Here is a 16061-nt window from a genome sequence, read left to right as displayed (position 1 = left end):
CCCTAATAATGTTTTATCCTTATATAATAACATTGAGAGTGAATCATTATTAAAGTGAGACTTTGAATAGTAGTAATTCTGAAATTTGTACCCACACATTAATCATGGCAGGTAAGTCTTAGGGTGCTTGTTTCATTGCAAACTTTTTTTAATGCCTACTGTGGATCCTAGATTTCTTTGAAATGGGCAGAGGAACTAACTGAGAGCAGTGTTTGTCTAATCAAGGATTGTGGATATTTATCTATAGAACACCGATAAAAGTTTACATGTTCTACAGTTACAATAAACCACCTACTAAGGGCTTCATATACTTAGTCTTCACAATAAGCTGGGCAATGGGTGCTATTATGGCCCTTTACAGAAGAGGGACATGATGATAAAGAGATTAAACAGCTTGCTCTGATCAGCTGTCTAGAACCTTGTAGACCTGGGGTTTAAACCAGACAATTGCTTAGAATTTATAATCAGACCTAATCCTCCATTTTCTATACCATGTGGCTGAAGAAAATTGAGAACATCAAATTTATACAATTAAAAGCAGCTAAATTCTAAACAAATTTATGATTTAGTTAAATGTTAAGTATACTTTTTTCCTAAAGAGTCAGTCAACTCCACTATGCCCCGAAGTTCACAAAAAAAACTTATTTTTGTCCTGCAAAAGTATGTTTTATACAGCTGTAAGCCTTACCTAAATTGTAAGTTTGTTAATTTCTGTGTGCCCAAGTTTAAATCCATAAGCTTTAGAATCCTAGTAAAAGAGAGAAAATCCTTCTTCTATCTATTGCTCATTAGTTAGATTGCTTAGACCTAGTAACATGACCTCGGGTAATCTTGGCTTTCACATATTTATAGTAGAAATAAAATGATACATGGTTCATAGGGTCAAGTTGCCCCACAGATGTAGAAACATTTTCTTTAGCACCTGCTGTGTTAAAAGTGTGCTGAGTATTAACTCCTACTAAGGAGCTGTGATATAGATGTTCTCATGCTCTCCAGAGCTGGCCAGCCTGGGTCATGGCAGAAGACTAGATTTCATTTCCAGCCAGTGTTGTGTCCTCTTGTGATGAACAAACTCTTTTCATTCATCTTCTATTTCCAGGGACTTCATGCAGCTTATTTTTTGTCACTGTTACTTCTAGTAATTATCTGTCTTCTTAGTTGCATCCCGCTAATTCAAAGAATAATTTTATTTTGAAAGAATTTAACAGAAATTTTGACTCTAATGAGCTCTTCAAGTCAGAAAAATCCTGTCTTAATGACTGTATTGTGGAAAACCTTTTATAAGCAATCCAAAGATAATTCAACACTTTAATTCTGGGTGTGAAAGCATGATTAAGGTGGCAGCAGTACCTAATGACTTAGAAATATGTATCTGCACAGTGGTGTCTCATAGTGACAAAGGAACCATACAAATGTGTTTTGGTAATTTAGTAATAACATATGCTTCTGTTATTAGTAGTACTGACTTGGTCAAGTAGATGGGGCCTGGGGAAACTATGTACATTGTCAGTTGTTTTTTCTGAATTGAGATCTCATTATTTTGAGGAAAATTGTTTTCCTTGACAAGTTGTAGTAAGATGCAAGATACTCTTTTATCTAGAGACTATTTTAATCAAGAAAGTTAAAGAACTTTTAGACCTTTGGATTTTTTATTGTAGAATATGTCATTTCAAAAGTGTTTTAAGGATTAGAAGCACAACTCAGCAATTAAGAATATATACTGCTCTTACAGAAGAATAGAGTTTGATTCCCAACACTACATTGGACAGGAACTCCAGCTCCACAAGATCTGATGCCCTCTTCTGACCTCCGTGGGCAGCTGAACTCATGTGCACGTACCCATGCACATACCCATAGTTTAAAATGAAATTAATATTCAAAATCAAAGGAATTTAGTCATTCTGACTGCTATAACACAATATTGTAAATCAAGTGGTTTATATGTAATAAATATTTCATGTACGAGAGGCTGGCAAACAAATTTGTTCCCACTGACCTTCGCCCTAATCCTAACCATAGTCATCATGATTCCACTCGGGGAAGAGCAGGGATCTCTTTTATAGGGGCATTAAGTCTCCTGAAGGCCCCTCCTTTATTATCTAATCACTTCTGAGACTATCTTAATACCATAGCTGCAGAGTTTAGAGCTTCAGCATATGAATTAGGAAGGGACAAAAACATTCACACAATCGATGATTTTTAATGTGCTGCTCACGACTAATTGTCTGTGGATATACATAATTACATACATACATACATATATCGTGTGTGTGTGTGTGTGTGTGTGTGTGTGTGTGTGTGTGTGTGTGTGTGTTTGTGCCTGGCCTCTGTAAGCACTGAATGCATTTTGAACACATACTTATGGGCAAAATTCGTATATATATTTAATTAGAAACAATCTTATTTTACATATTCCAGTTCCCTCCCATCCTTCCATTGACCCCCACTGGCCCCCCCATCCTACCCCAGGGAGGGTAAGGCCTTCCATGAGGGATCATCAAAATCTGTAAAGTCATTTGGGGCAGAACCTAGGCCCTCCCCCATGTGTCTAGGCTGAGAGAGTATCCCTCCACGGGGAATGGGCTCCTAAAGTCCATTCATATACTAGAGATAAATACTGACCCACTGCCAAAGGCTCCATAGACTCCATAGACCATACCTCCTAACTGATATCCACATTCAGGGGACCTGGTTCGGTTCTATGTTGGTTCCCCAGCTGTCAGTGTGGGGCCCATGAGCTCCCCCTTGTTCAGGTCAGCTGTTTCTCTGGGTTTCCTCAGCATAGTCTTGACGCCTTTGTTAGTCACTTCTCTCGTTCTCTGAAACTGGATTCCAGGAGTTTGACTCAGTGCTTAGCTGTGGATCTCTGCTTCTGCTTCCATCAGCTACTGTATAAAGGATCTAGATTACTTCATCAGTAATCTAGATGATTACTGATTACTTCATCAGTAATCATCTAGATTACTGATGAAGTAATCATCAGTCTCATTATGGGGGAAGGGCATTTAAGATAGCCTCTCTACTATTGCTTAGAGTCTTATTTGGGGTTATCCTTGTGGATCTCTGGACATTTCCCTAGTATCAAATTTCTCTTTAAACCTATACTGGCTTCCTTTATTAAGGCATCTCTTTTCTTGTGCTCATCTATTTTTACCCCCCAACTCAATCTTCCTGATCCTTCATGTTCTCCTCCCCCCTCCTCTTCTCCTCTTCAATTCTTCTACATGTAAATTAAACATAAAATGTCCTTTAAGAAATATATAAAATATACTTCCATTTGAGTGTTAGTTGAACGAATTGCTATGCATAAAAAAGCAAAATCACTCTCCTTTTCCATTATTCAATTACCAAGGATGAACCTTTCAGCCTGTAACTGTGCCTTAAAATTATCCTCTCCTTGGTTGTCCTTTGGCCTCATTCAGTAGAAGAATCAGTCTCTTACATGTGTAGGATCCAGAGAAACGAAAGCAGAGGGAGGTAATGTAGAGTGGTAGAATCTTGAATAATTGAGACCAGGTGTCCTCAGCATGGCATACCTGTTGTTCAGTTAAAAAGAACAACCCTTGCCTTGTATCGAGCTAAGAAAATAAATGGAAATGGCTAAAACTTATAGACTATGGATTTATAGCTGTCATTTCCAGCCTTGTCAAGGCTTGCATATTCTGGCAATGGTTCCTGCCGTTGGTTCCATTTGTGTAAAATCCAAATCCATTTTCTGTATTGGCACCAGAATGAGACTTCTAGGAACGCAGTAAAAATCTGGACAAACATTCCCTTTAAAAGTTGACTTTCTGATCAACTCAGTGTAGATTGGAAAATACAGAGGTCAAAACTCACATTAAGTCCGTGACATATACATGCACTTCTTGGATCTCTTCTTACTGTTTCAGTCTTACTGCTCACCACTGCCCTCCCAGGAGTTACAGACTGGCAGGCCTTTGGCCAAGTGCACATGTTAATTAGCCTCAGTTCCTTGTTCTCTTTTTCCAGTTTTTCCTTCCAAGCCTTAGCCTGCTGTGGGTACCCCTCTCAATTCTCTCCCCTCTTGTTTGCTTGACACACTGTTCCTCGGGATACAGCTTATCTTAAATGCTCTACATGCTCCTTGCCACATGTATCAGTTTTATTTATTTCTTCCCACTTTAGTAATTCACCTTGTCATCTTCTAATGTGCAGATCTCATTTGATTCCTTTTACCTCCCCAGTAGCTAGCACAGGGTGCAGAACATAATGTGTGCTATGCATACACGCAGATCTAAATAGCAGTATATTGACAACATGCTTGCTATGTCCTGATAGTAGTAACAAAGGAAATGGTGGGGTTTTTATGAATATAAAGGATGCAATTATTTGGAAGGATGTGAAAATATGTCATCTCCAAGGCAATAAGCTTATTTAATTCTGATCCTCTATGTCCTGAAAGAACTGTATGTTCTTGGATTTACCTTATTTTTGAATATCCTACCTTAGGTTCTAAAACAGCAGTATTTAGAAAAGAGGGCAAAAATCCCATAAATACTATTTGTGAGTTGATTTCAGAAAGCACCAATAAATGTGGTGTCACCTGGCTGTTGACTGATTGGACCATATGAGATGGTATCTCCACCAGTTGTATTTGATGGGCATTTCTGTGGAGGCTGGCTCCTGCAGCTGTGTGAAGCAATCTTCTCTTTACACTACACCGGGTACACAGTTCATAATGTTCTGACCTGTGTGATTTATGTGTCTGTTTTCCCCAGCTTTTGTTTTGATATCAGAAACCATTAATCCTTCAGAGCTGTGTGGTTGTAATGCTAACTGCCAACAGCAATGATTTGTAATTGGACTGGGAGTGTGCCCCAGACTTTTATTATAATTCTAATATGCTTTTGAATGACCACACTTTACAGCTGAAAAAAAAAAGCAAATATACAATTCACCTGAATTCCTCAGTGAAAAAACATGTTCACTCTTACCTAATCTAGGCCTGATTTTCCTTACCTTGCCTTTATATAAACTTTGTATAAAAGGTACAACAACACTTATCTTCCTGCTTGCTAAAATATAGCTAATAAACAAATTACTATTTCTATGGATCAACATTCTCATAGATTTGTATAGAGATTAATATTTCTGTTTGAAGAAAAATGCCAAGCTTTCTCACCCACCACCCCATCTCATTAGCAATCAGCAATAAATTTTATTTTTATTTTCCCTGTGTGGTTGTGTGGTTTTATGAAGATGCCATATTAAAGGCTAATTTGTGGGTCATTATAAATATGTACTCTCATTCTTGAGTTCCCATAATGACAACCAATGTCATAGAAGCCTTTTATTTAAAATTAGACTCTTACGAACCCCTAGGGTATCCTTTATTCTGTGCATAATGAGTAAATATATATTATATATATATATATATATATATATATATAATTCTTCAGCCTTGAGAGAATCCATGAAAATGATTTTGGTGCCATTAAATGTTGAATGAAAGTTTTTGTAGTTATGGATAGCTGTGATTGTTTGGGATGACTGTGTAGGAAGAAGATGACACTTAACAAAAACTATAGAGAAGAAAATGATGAGGGGTATGTAGGTAAGTCCAAGTATAGTTACCTGATCTCCTAAGACACCTGCATACCTTACTAATGAAAATGTTTCCAAAAGGATATTCAGTCCCAGAGAAAACCAGGCATACATTTAGCCCATTTTCAAGTAATTCATTTTTCTTCAGAGGAACTCAGGAGCAAAAGTCCAAAACTTATCTGTGGTTTGCCACATCCCACAACATTTTGTTTACTTTTATTTTAAATTTTTAAATGCATTCCAGGATTCTGCCTTCCCTTTGATAAATGAAGTATCAAACATAACATAAGGTCTTTATAACATAAAGACCTTAAGACACTAAGTGACTCCCTTTGTGGGGCTTGATTTCTTTTTCAGGGAATGATGTACCTGGAAGAAAGACGGCTTGTTCATCGGGATCTGGCAGCTCGTAATGTCTTAGTAAAATCCCCAAATCATGTGAAAATCACAGATTTTGGACTAGCCAGACTCTTGGAAGGAGATGAAAAGGAATACAACGCTGATGGTGGCAAGGTAGGGGAAGTTGGGAGCAACATTTCTTAAAAATGTAGTAAGATAATTCTTTGTCTCTAGTAACAACTGTGTAATGATTCTTGGGGTCTCAGAACATGAACCTTTAACACAGGCCATAAACATTTTCCCATTTATCCCAAGACTATAGAACTATTACACAATGACAGTGTCTTGTGTCCTGAGATGCTTAGGAACTACCAACAATCATAATTCATCTAGAAGCTGGCCATTCTCATTTCTAATCTTCTTAGAACCCAAAATGATACCTTGCAACTACAGAGTATAATTGCTTTGATTTCACTTATATCATAGTGAATGATTTGCCTACATTGCTTATCACTTGGCTGTGCAACAAAATACAGGCTAAGCTACTAATATTGAAGAAGGTTGAATCCAGTTAGATCTTTAGCTACCTTTTCCAACCCTCCAACTCATGTTCTGCCTGACAACTGTGTTTCTGCATGTCACCCTCACCATATGGTTTTACCATATCTTAATTATAAGTCTTTTTTGCTGAATAATCTGCATTCTTAGCTAATTAATTAGGGAAATTTGTATGTGAAGATCCATCTTTCTTGGACTGAAGAAACCTCTGTTAGAGCAGGCCAATGACACAAACCCATGAACTCATAACCCCTAGTGACCTATGAAGCTAACATAAAAAGGTTATTTACATATATGAATCCGTTAATTATATATATTGCTTTTTTAACCATAAATAAATACTTGCAATAATAGGCTTCTAAGTACCTTGCATTGATTCACTCTAGGCTTCTAGCATAATTGTCCATATTCAAATCCTGCCACAAAGTAAGATAACAAAATTTTATAAAATACAAAGATTTCATTTTTGAGAAATTATCTGACCTTTCCCTGATCTTATCAGCTTATTTTATCTGTCTACTACCAAACTACGGTGGTTTGAAACAACAGCTCTGAAATTCTCAGCAACATTTCTCAAAAATAGCAGTCTATAAATCACATGACTTCACCTGTCTTAAGAACATACAACTGTAAGGTTTGTCTAAAGCAAGATTCATTATAGTTTTAGTGCCTGGTCACCATTAAGTCTTTATCAAGCCACCTATGATTTAAACTTACTTCTATAACACCATGTCCATAGTCCATAAAGCCGGCTAACTCCTTGCCCATAGGGAAATTACTTTCAATGTGTCTTCTGTTCCTTTTCACTGAACCCCATGATTCTGTCATAGAGTTACCTTGGTGTCACCTTGGTGAGCAGCCAACCTCATGATTTCCAATGTCTATTTAGTTTTAAGCTTTCAACTGCAAAGTAGAAATGTTTATCTTTATTCCATAGAATCTAATTATATCCCAAGCTACTTAATGCTGCCCTTTGAGTTGAAACACATTCTGCTGACCCATCATTCGCAGAGTATGTGGGTTGAGTGTTTTTCTTGTAGTGATGATGGATTTGTGCTGATCCTCTCACATTCTTTTATATTCCTTTTTCCTATTTTGAAAACGGTACATATTTTCAATTCTGGCTAGCCCAGGCAAGGGAGATCATTTGCGGCTGGGGAACAAAGCAAAGCTAACTATGGAATTCATGATTTTAGACTATTTAGTGACCAGAAGAGGAAGTGGGGGCAACTGAAGAAAAAATCCATTATATCTGTGTGGTCAAAATATATCTGAGGGAGAAATGGGATCACTGAAAATGGAGGAATCTCATTTCTGAGAAAACATAATATAGAAACATTTTTACATTTGATATTGTCAGTCATAATAATAACTCATAATTTAGATACTACACATTAAAAATATATAAAGCTGTTGAGATATCTATTCTTTTCATTGTTTATGGCCATAACCCTTTGAAATATATCCTTTGGTTAATTTACTTCATAGATTTTATAAATTTCAATTTATTGGTTCCCTATCTTGAAAAACAACTAGTTTCTAGCTGTGGAAACACCACCAAAAATATAATGAGGTCAGTCCAGAGACTAGCATTTAGAAAATATAAAAATGATTTCTTGTGTGAGTTTTAATAATTCACTTTTTATTCTTCTATAGATGCCAATTAAATGGATGGCCCTGGAATGTATACATTATAGGAAATTCACTCATCAAAGTGATGTTTGGAGCTATGGTAAATAAATCTTTATAAATTTGATCTTTTATATATAGTATTGGAAGCATTTACTTATAGGCTTGACTCCTTAAAAAATTAAATCTTTGGTGTTTAATTTAAAAAGCTAAACATACCAAACCACAATTTTATCTATCTTTTTGAGATTTTTTCTGCTCTCCTAATGTAAAATATATGTCACTGCTTAATTTTCTGCTATAAGCTCTGGTTTGATACAATTTGTCTGATTAATCTATTTATTCTTACATAAACAGAAAAACTGGCTACTGTTAGAAACAATTTCTTAGAATCTTATGACCTTAATTTTCAACAACTCTTTGGTCATTTAACTTTGAAAGTGATCAGTGTGAAAGGGTAAAGCAAAAGAAAACCATATTTTTGTTTGTCTGATTTTTGGTTAAAAGAATATATGTTCTAGAGTAGAAAACATGGTTATTGTGGCAACAGGGAGCAACTAATGAACACAGAAAAGTAATTGTGAAAGTGTGATAAGAGAACACTGCTAACTGTGGATTTGATTTTCATTTACAAACTCTTTTTAGAATGACAGAAAGGTTAAATGAATGATAGGCAAGAGGGGTTAATATTTGTGATTAGAACATTTTTTCTTTACATTGAACTCAGTTGTTGAAGTGAGCTAGTTAGCAACTTGTCTGCACTTACAACTTCGTACACTTACAACATAACCAGAAGGGATCGATGTTTTGTCTAAATTTATATATACCACTTGAAACTAGTGTTAATTGGTAATAAAACCACAATGTCTCTAGGCCTGTAAGATGACTCTGAAGGTAAAGGAGCTTACTCCCAAGCCTTATGGTATGCGTTCTATCCCCAGAACCCATATGATGGAAGGAGAACACAAAGTCTTTCAAGTTGTCCTTGGATTTCTACCTATCTCCTGGGGCATGTGCAGACCCCCAAATACACACACACAATAAATAAATTTAATTAAAAAGAAAAAGAAAAACAATGCAATCCCTAGTGTGATGGCTAGTGTTAAATTTCAGCCTGATAGTGTCCAGAATCACCCTGGATATTTGCTCCAGGGAATCACTATGACTGTGGGATATTGTCTTGAACATATTCCTGCATTGAGACAGGAAGACCTACCCACTGTGGGTGAAATCATTCTCTAGGCAAGAGATCCTATACAATATAAAGTGAACAAAGTGAGCTGAGTTAATGTTCGTGCATTCATATCTTCTTGTTTCCTGATTGTGGATGTGATGGGACCAACTGCTTCAAGCTCCTGCTGTCTTGACATTTTCACTATGAGAAATTATTCCCTGAACTGTGGGTAAAAATAACTCCCTTCCCCATAAGTTTCTTTATTCAGAGCATTTTATCAAAGAAACACGAAATGAAACCAAGACAGTAACTGGTACCAAGAAATGGAGCTTTGGTTGTAATAAACCTGACCTCATGCTTCTTAGGCTCTTGAAACTGTCTGTTGTTATTTGGTTTGGTTTCTTGTGTGGAGGAGAGTGGAAGAGTTTGGAAATTTAGGCCAAAAAGTCCTTGAAGGCTCTAAGAAGAGATTGATAGGCTATTCTGGTAGGAGTCTGGAAGACAGCAATGACAAGAAAACCGTAAATGGTGGAAGCCTGCGCCAAGGCTGCTGCAAAAGGGAACAACAAATGAGAGAGAAGCCATTCGTGTGGTGTTTTGACCAAGAATCTGTCTTTATTCTGCCTGTTGTCTGAGAAATGGAGTGAAGTTCAACTGAGAGATGACAGACTGCTCTATTTGGCAGAGAAAATTGTAGGACAGAGGAACATTCAGGCTGTTACTGTTATCCTTAAAGATCAGGGTACCAATGAAGAAAAGACACCTGCACATCATTAGAACAATGGGAAGGGTGTCCTGAGAGTGAAACCACACTCATCAGAGATGCCAACTTGAGAGGATCCAAATTTATTTCAAGGAAGAAAGCCTAAAGTGTGTGTGTGTGGGGGGGGGTGTCCCTGTTCCTTAAAAACATCTGCTTAGGAAAGTTTCTTCAGGGTCACCACACAGAAGTGGATGAAGCTGTGGTCCATTAGGCCCAAACCCTATCTCAAACTGGTGAAAGAACATGGCAGTGTCACCTGTAGGCTATGGTTTTAAAGGCATGAAGGAGACAAAATTGAGGGAGTCATGGAGAACAGCCAAGGCACAGAGATTTATGGCAGAGTTAGAATTCCAGAGAGGCCCTTGTGTGAAGCTGTGAAGGTAAAGCCTCAACTGCTGGGGAGACTGGTATATCTGAGATGGCAGGACCATGGGACATGCACAAGTATGGGATGCAGACATGGAACAGAACCAGATAATCTGTGTATGCTGAAGTCGGCAGAACTGAAACTGTGAGGGGTGGTGCTACTCAAGCCTTTTGAAACCCAGTTGATTGATTACATTATCAGATCCAGATGCCAGACATGGAGTTTCAGGATGCAGTGTTTGCCCTGCTGGATTTTTGGTTTGCTTTGGTATAGTTTTTGGTTTTCTTTGTTTGTTTATTTAGTTTTCATGCTGTGCTCCAATTCTTCCATTTTGAATTAGACAAATTTACTCTGTGCCATTATTATATGTTGGAAGTATACATATTTTTTTAAAAGAAGAGCTCACAGTCTCACAGTTAAGAAACTTTGGACTTTTAAAGTTTTGGAATTGTTGAAGACCATCGGGAGTTTAAGGTTGAACTGCATACATTTTACTTTATAAAATCATCAGGAGGATACAGGACCAAAGAGTGAAAAGTTACAGCTTAAAACAGATGTGTTCTGGTTTCAAATTGACAAAGGGTAGAGTTGTGATGGTTAGTGTTTCTAATCAACTTACAGAACGTAGAATTGTCTGGAACTGAACCTCTGGGATAGCTATGGCAATTATCTCCAGAGTGGGGCCTTTCCCTAGACAGGGTCTTTTGGACTGCATGAAGTGAAGAAGGCAAGCCAAGGACTACTGTGCATACATTAATCTCTCTGTGTCTCCAAAGTGGGAATATGGTGTAGCCAGCTGCTTCCAGCTCCTGCTGCCTTGACTTTGCTACCATAATGGACTGTTCCTTAAACTGTGAGGTGAAATAAACCCTTTTCCCCTTATGTTGCTTAAGTAAAAATACATTATCGCACCATACTACAGTCACAGACCTAGAGAGGCTGGGTAACAAGGAGGGCCCAAGGAATGAATGCGTGGAGCTCCCCAGGAAGGGGAAATGAGGAGATCTCCTGGGTGTACTCGGCAGGGGATGGGAACCTGAGGGATCCAGTTGGGGGTGGGTGGAGAAGGTGGGTGCTGAGAGAGATGACTGGAAATGGGGCGTTTATGTTTGGTGGAAGCCTTATGCCTACAAGGATGACTCCTGGAAGTAGTGGATGCAGAGAGCCTGATTGGCCATCCCCCGCCCGTGACCAGATTGCTGATCATCAGGAGAGCCTTCATCCAGTAACTGAGGGAGGCAGACTCACAGACCCAAAGCCAACACTGGATCAAGCTTTGGAGTCCTGCTGAGGAGAGGGAGGAGGGATTGCAGAAAACAGAATTCAGAAACATCGCTGGAAAACCCACAGACACCACTAACCTAGCTCATGTGAAGGCACAAAGTCTGAACCATCAAGGAACCCTACATGGGACCAACCTAGGCCCTCTGCATTTATGTGACTGTTTTATGTAGCTTTGTCTATATGACTCCTGGCAATGGGAAGAGAAGCTATCCTTGGTGCTTTGGCTGGCTCTTGGGAACATATTCCTCATGATGGCTTACCTTGCCCACCCTGATATGCCCTGCTTTGTGGATGCTCACAGGAGGCCTGCCCCCTTCTGAGTGAAAATGGAGGAGGGGTGGTTTGAGGGGGGTCAGAAGGGAGAAGAATGGAGTAGGAGGAGAGGGGAGAGGGGCTGCTGCAATTGGGATGTAAAATAAATAAATAAAAATTAAAAATATATTATCAGCCGGGCATTGGTGGCGCACACCTTTAATCCCAGCACTCGGGAGGCAGAGGCAGGCAGATCTCTGTGAGTTCGAGGCCAGCCTGGTCTCCAGAGCGAGTGCCAGGATAGGCTCCAAAGCTACACAGAGAAACCCTGTCTCGAAAAACCAAATAAATAAATAAATAAACAAGTAAATAAATAAATAAAAATATATTATCACACAACTAGAAGAGAAACTATGATAGTTAAAGGTGATCATAAAATCTAAAAACACAGCACAATTTATTTTAATTAATTATGTCTTAGTTCTGCCTTTTTTGCATCCATCCATATAAATATGTAATTTTTATGTTTTTTTTTTATTTTGGAAACAATCTTATTTGACATATCAATCTTCCCAAGCTCCCCACCGACCCCACCCACCCACTCCCCAAGGATAGTGAGGCCCTTCATGGGGGGACATCAAAGGTCATCACATCATTTGGGGGAGGGCCTATAAAAATATTTAACTCATTTAATAACTATAGAACTTACAACACTTACCTAGGAATGGATATATAGAGAGAGGGGGGAGAGAGGGGGAGAAAGAGAGAGAGAGCTAAGACATTTCAACACAAATTTCCCCTTATCTATGTCATAAATGGTGTTAAATTTTCCAAAAAGGTCACATAGATTATAATTTGGAAGGAAGAAATGTGTGTTGATGGTTTAGACAAATGCAAGACAAATGTTTAACCAAGCTTAGTTATTAAACAACTTTAAACAATCATTAAAAAAGCAAATATAACACATGTATATAATAGACTCACATGTGCTCATGTATGCTAGCATTTATATAAGTATTACAGAGGTAGATTAGCATAAGTATGTGATAGTGAGAATTTGTATCACATATTATTACAGGTTAATATTTTATTTTAACTACATACCAAGATACATATATGCTTTTCTTTCCCTTTTTGTACTTGTGTTTCATTAAATCTAAAGTGGTAAATCTGGCAAGTTGTTCATGAACTCAAAACAAACAAACAAACAAACAAACAAATGTTGAAAATGTCATGCTTTTAATACTACAATTTGACTTTTAGAGAATTCTTGTGACTCTGGCTATCACAGTTTTATTCGTGATGAGTTCAAACTTCCGAAGGCTGTTCAGCACACATTAACAGATACACAGTGCTGTTTTGTGTTACAACCTCTGTCTCAACATATTTTCACACGGCATCTTCAGATTATTATGGCATGCCAGAGTTGATTGCAAGAGACATAGGTGGCAGAGATTGCTACAAATCCTTGTTTATAATATGTTTAAGATGAAAATTATCACCGGCTTGCATTTTTCATACCCACAGATTATGCATCAGTTGTGATATAGCTTAAAGGTGATGAAATTGCAACATGTGTCCTTGCGTTTCTCCTATAGTCTGCCCGATATTTCTCTTTATACCCAAAGTCATCTCCCTTAGCATTAATTGGGTGCCCACTTTGGAAAGATTTAATTACATTATCAGTAGCAGAAATTTGGGCATTTAGTTTTGTACTTATTGGCATTATATCTACAAATTTTTGGTTTGTTTTTCGAGGCAGGGTTTCCTTGTGTAGCTTTGGAGCCTGTCCTTGAACTAGCTCTTGTAGACCAGGTTGGTCTTGAACTCACAAAGATCTGCCTGCCTCTGCCTCCTGAGTGCTGGCATTAAAGGAATGTGCCACCACTGCCTAGCTATATTTACATAATATTTTTATATTTTAATATGTAAGGGGTTTTAAGATTTTGTTTATTTTGGAGATTTGAAAATACCTATGTTGTCTTTAGTAATAGCAAACATGAGTTCAATATAATGTTTCTTTTGTGCACAAGTCCTGAGTGCATAGGAATGTATGTATGTGTGTGTGTTTGTTTGTATGTATATACACCATACTGTGGTTGACTTACTTAAAAAGAGTGACCACCATTTTGTTTGCCTTCCATTGAAGTGTAAACAATGACTTTCTTGAGCAAGTAGCTCTTGATATAAAAAATAAGAATCTAGGAAACATTCATCTGCTGTATGTGACAATAAAAATTATGGGATGTAAATATTAACAAAATAATCCAATCGGTGTTAATGATTCTATTCCAAAAGGTGGTTTGAAGTTTACACATATCTATATTGTTTTCAGGAAGTGGTGACTGACATACCAGTTTAAATAAATAAGCATTACAGAGATATTGAGAAAACATAGTCGCAATTAATGGTTTTTATAATAAAATAAACCCATGTATGCATCAATCAAGACTCATATTGTAACACTACCATGCTTACATAGCTATTTCTATTTTAAAAGTATTGTGGCCTAAGGATAAGCCTCAGTGATAGGGAATTTACCTATTATAGTAAAGAAGTAATCTTTAGTATATGGCTGTTTTTGTTCTTGGGATTGTCTTTTATTTTATTTTATTTGTCAGTCAGTGCTCTAGTGGTTGAAAAAATCATATCATTAGCTTAGAAATAAGCTGCTCATTGTTTTCATCATTTCTCATTTCAAAAAAATACACATTCTTGTATATTCTGTCTTCCATATGGCTTGATCCTCATGCAGACTCCTGTCCGTGCTAAATAAATTTTTATTCTACTTGATTTTTTGTGTGTTGGCTGAACAGTGAGCTACAAGCTTTGTTGTAACAACAGACAGACACCTTTAGCATTCTGCAACTACCAGCTCAGCCTTTGATGCTTTTCCCAAAAAAGGCTAATTTAAAAATTTATCCATGTCAGGCTTTTCCTGACATCATATTTATTAGATATTGAACATGTGCATACAGTGAAGGAATTGTATCTTGAATTTTAATGTACATGAAACAATTTTCATCAGTAGGCATTGTCATGTAGGTACAAATGGGGTACTTGTTTTAATTTCTGGTATTGGTTCTAAATTTTTCCTGTTATGCATTAAAAATTCCAAGACAAGTAAGAGACAGTAAGAGAATTCTTACTTGAATTGTCCCAGGAGGGTTTAGCATTGGAATTGTTGAAGTGAGTGAGCAAATATGAAGGAGTTTCCTTTAAATTTCTATTGTTTGCTTTCAAAGAGTAATTTTATTTGTTTTCATTCAAAATTGTAATGGTAATTTGCTTACATGTGGATTTTATTTCCAATTAGGAGTCACAATATGGGAACTGATGACCTTTGGAGGAAAACCCTATGATGGAATTCCAACCCGAGAAATCCCTGATTTATTAGAGAAAGGAGAGCGTTTGCCTCAACCTCCCATCTGCACTATTGACGTTTACATGGTCATGGTCAAATGTAAGACTGGAAAATAATTTTACTACCTGAACCATCATTCTTAATAAAATAACAGTTGAGATGGTTTTGCCTGCAAAATATTTCTCTGCATTGAAAAACAGCATTGAGAATATTTACGAATGCAGAATATAAATGTCTGTTTGTTGTGATTATTATTATGAAATAATAGCATGCTTCCAAGCTACGAAGTAAAGAATATGTAGTTCTTACTCCTCTAATTTTCATAATTGCTCTGCCTATAAGAGGTTGTCATAAAGAGAGATAATTATTCATAAGAATGATGGTAATAACATTAATGTTAATCATTATGGGAAAATATCTAAACATCACTAGTAGTCTAAAACTAAATTATTGGATATAGATTTAATCATAAATAAATTAGCAGAGCAGGTTGGGAATCAGAAGAGGTGAATCTTCATTGAAGTAAAGATTATAATGTTTACTTTTTTCAATTTGATCATTTGTTTATATCAAATGTTCTTACTTTTCTCTCCATACCCCAGACACATATGTATTATAAATGTGTTTCAGAGGCCCAGACTCTTAATTTTAATAGAATTAAATAAGTCTCTGGGGTTTCTGACTTAATTTAAGTGAGATTAACAGGCAGCCATTTCTCTTGTATAATCTCAGGTTTTCCAGTTTTGATTTACATAGGGTTAAAGAA

At 37.0% G+C, this 16061-nt stretch overlaps 1 protein-coding gene across 1 annotated transcript in view; it reads left to right on the top strand.

Moving 5' to 3' along the window:
• Positions 1–16061, top strand: part of LOC100760475 (receptor tyrosine-protein kinase erbB-4) — a 658968-nt gene that overhangs the window by 605442 nt on the left and 37465 nt on the right. The window contains exons 21-23 of the mRNA XM_035438839.1: positions 5923–6078; positions 8119–8194; positions 15248–15394. Of these exons, the coding sequence (XP_035294730.1) occupies positions 5923–6078; positions 8119–8194; positions 15248–15394 (379 nt within the window). The remainder of the gene's footprint in view (positions 1–5922; positions 6079–8118; positions 8195–15247; positions 15395–16061) is intronic.

Source organism: Cricetulus griseus, chromosome 2 (genome assembly GCF_003668045.3).
Source record: "Cricetulus griseus strain 17A/GY chromosome 2, alternate assembly CriGri-PICRH-1.0, whole genome shotgun sequence".
NCBI classification, from domain to species: Eukaryota; Metazoa; Chordata; class Mammalia; order Rodentia; family Cricetidae; genus Cricetulus; species Cricetulus griseus.
Note: the sequence above shows the minus strand (reverse complement) of the source record. Positions and strands in the feature narration are given on the sequence as shown.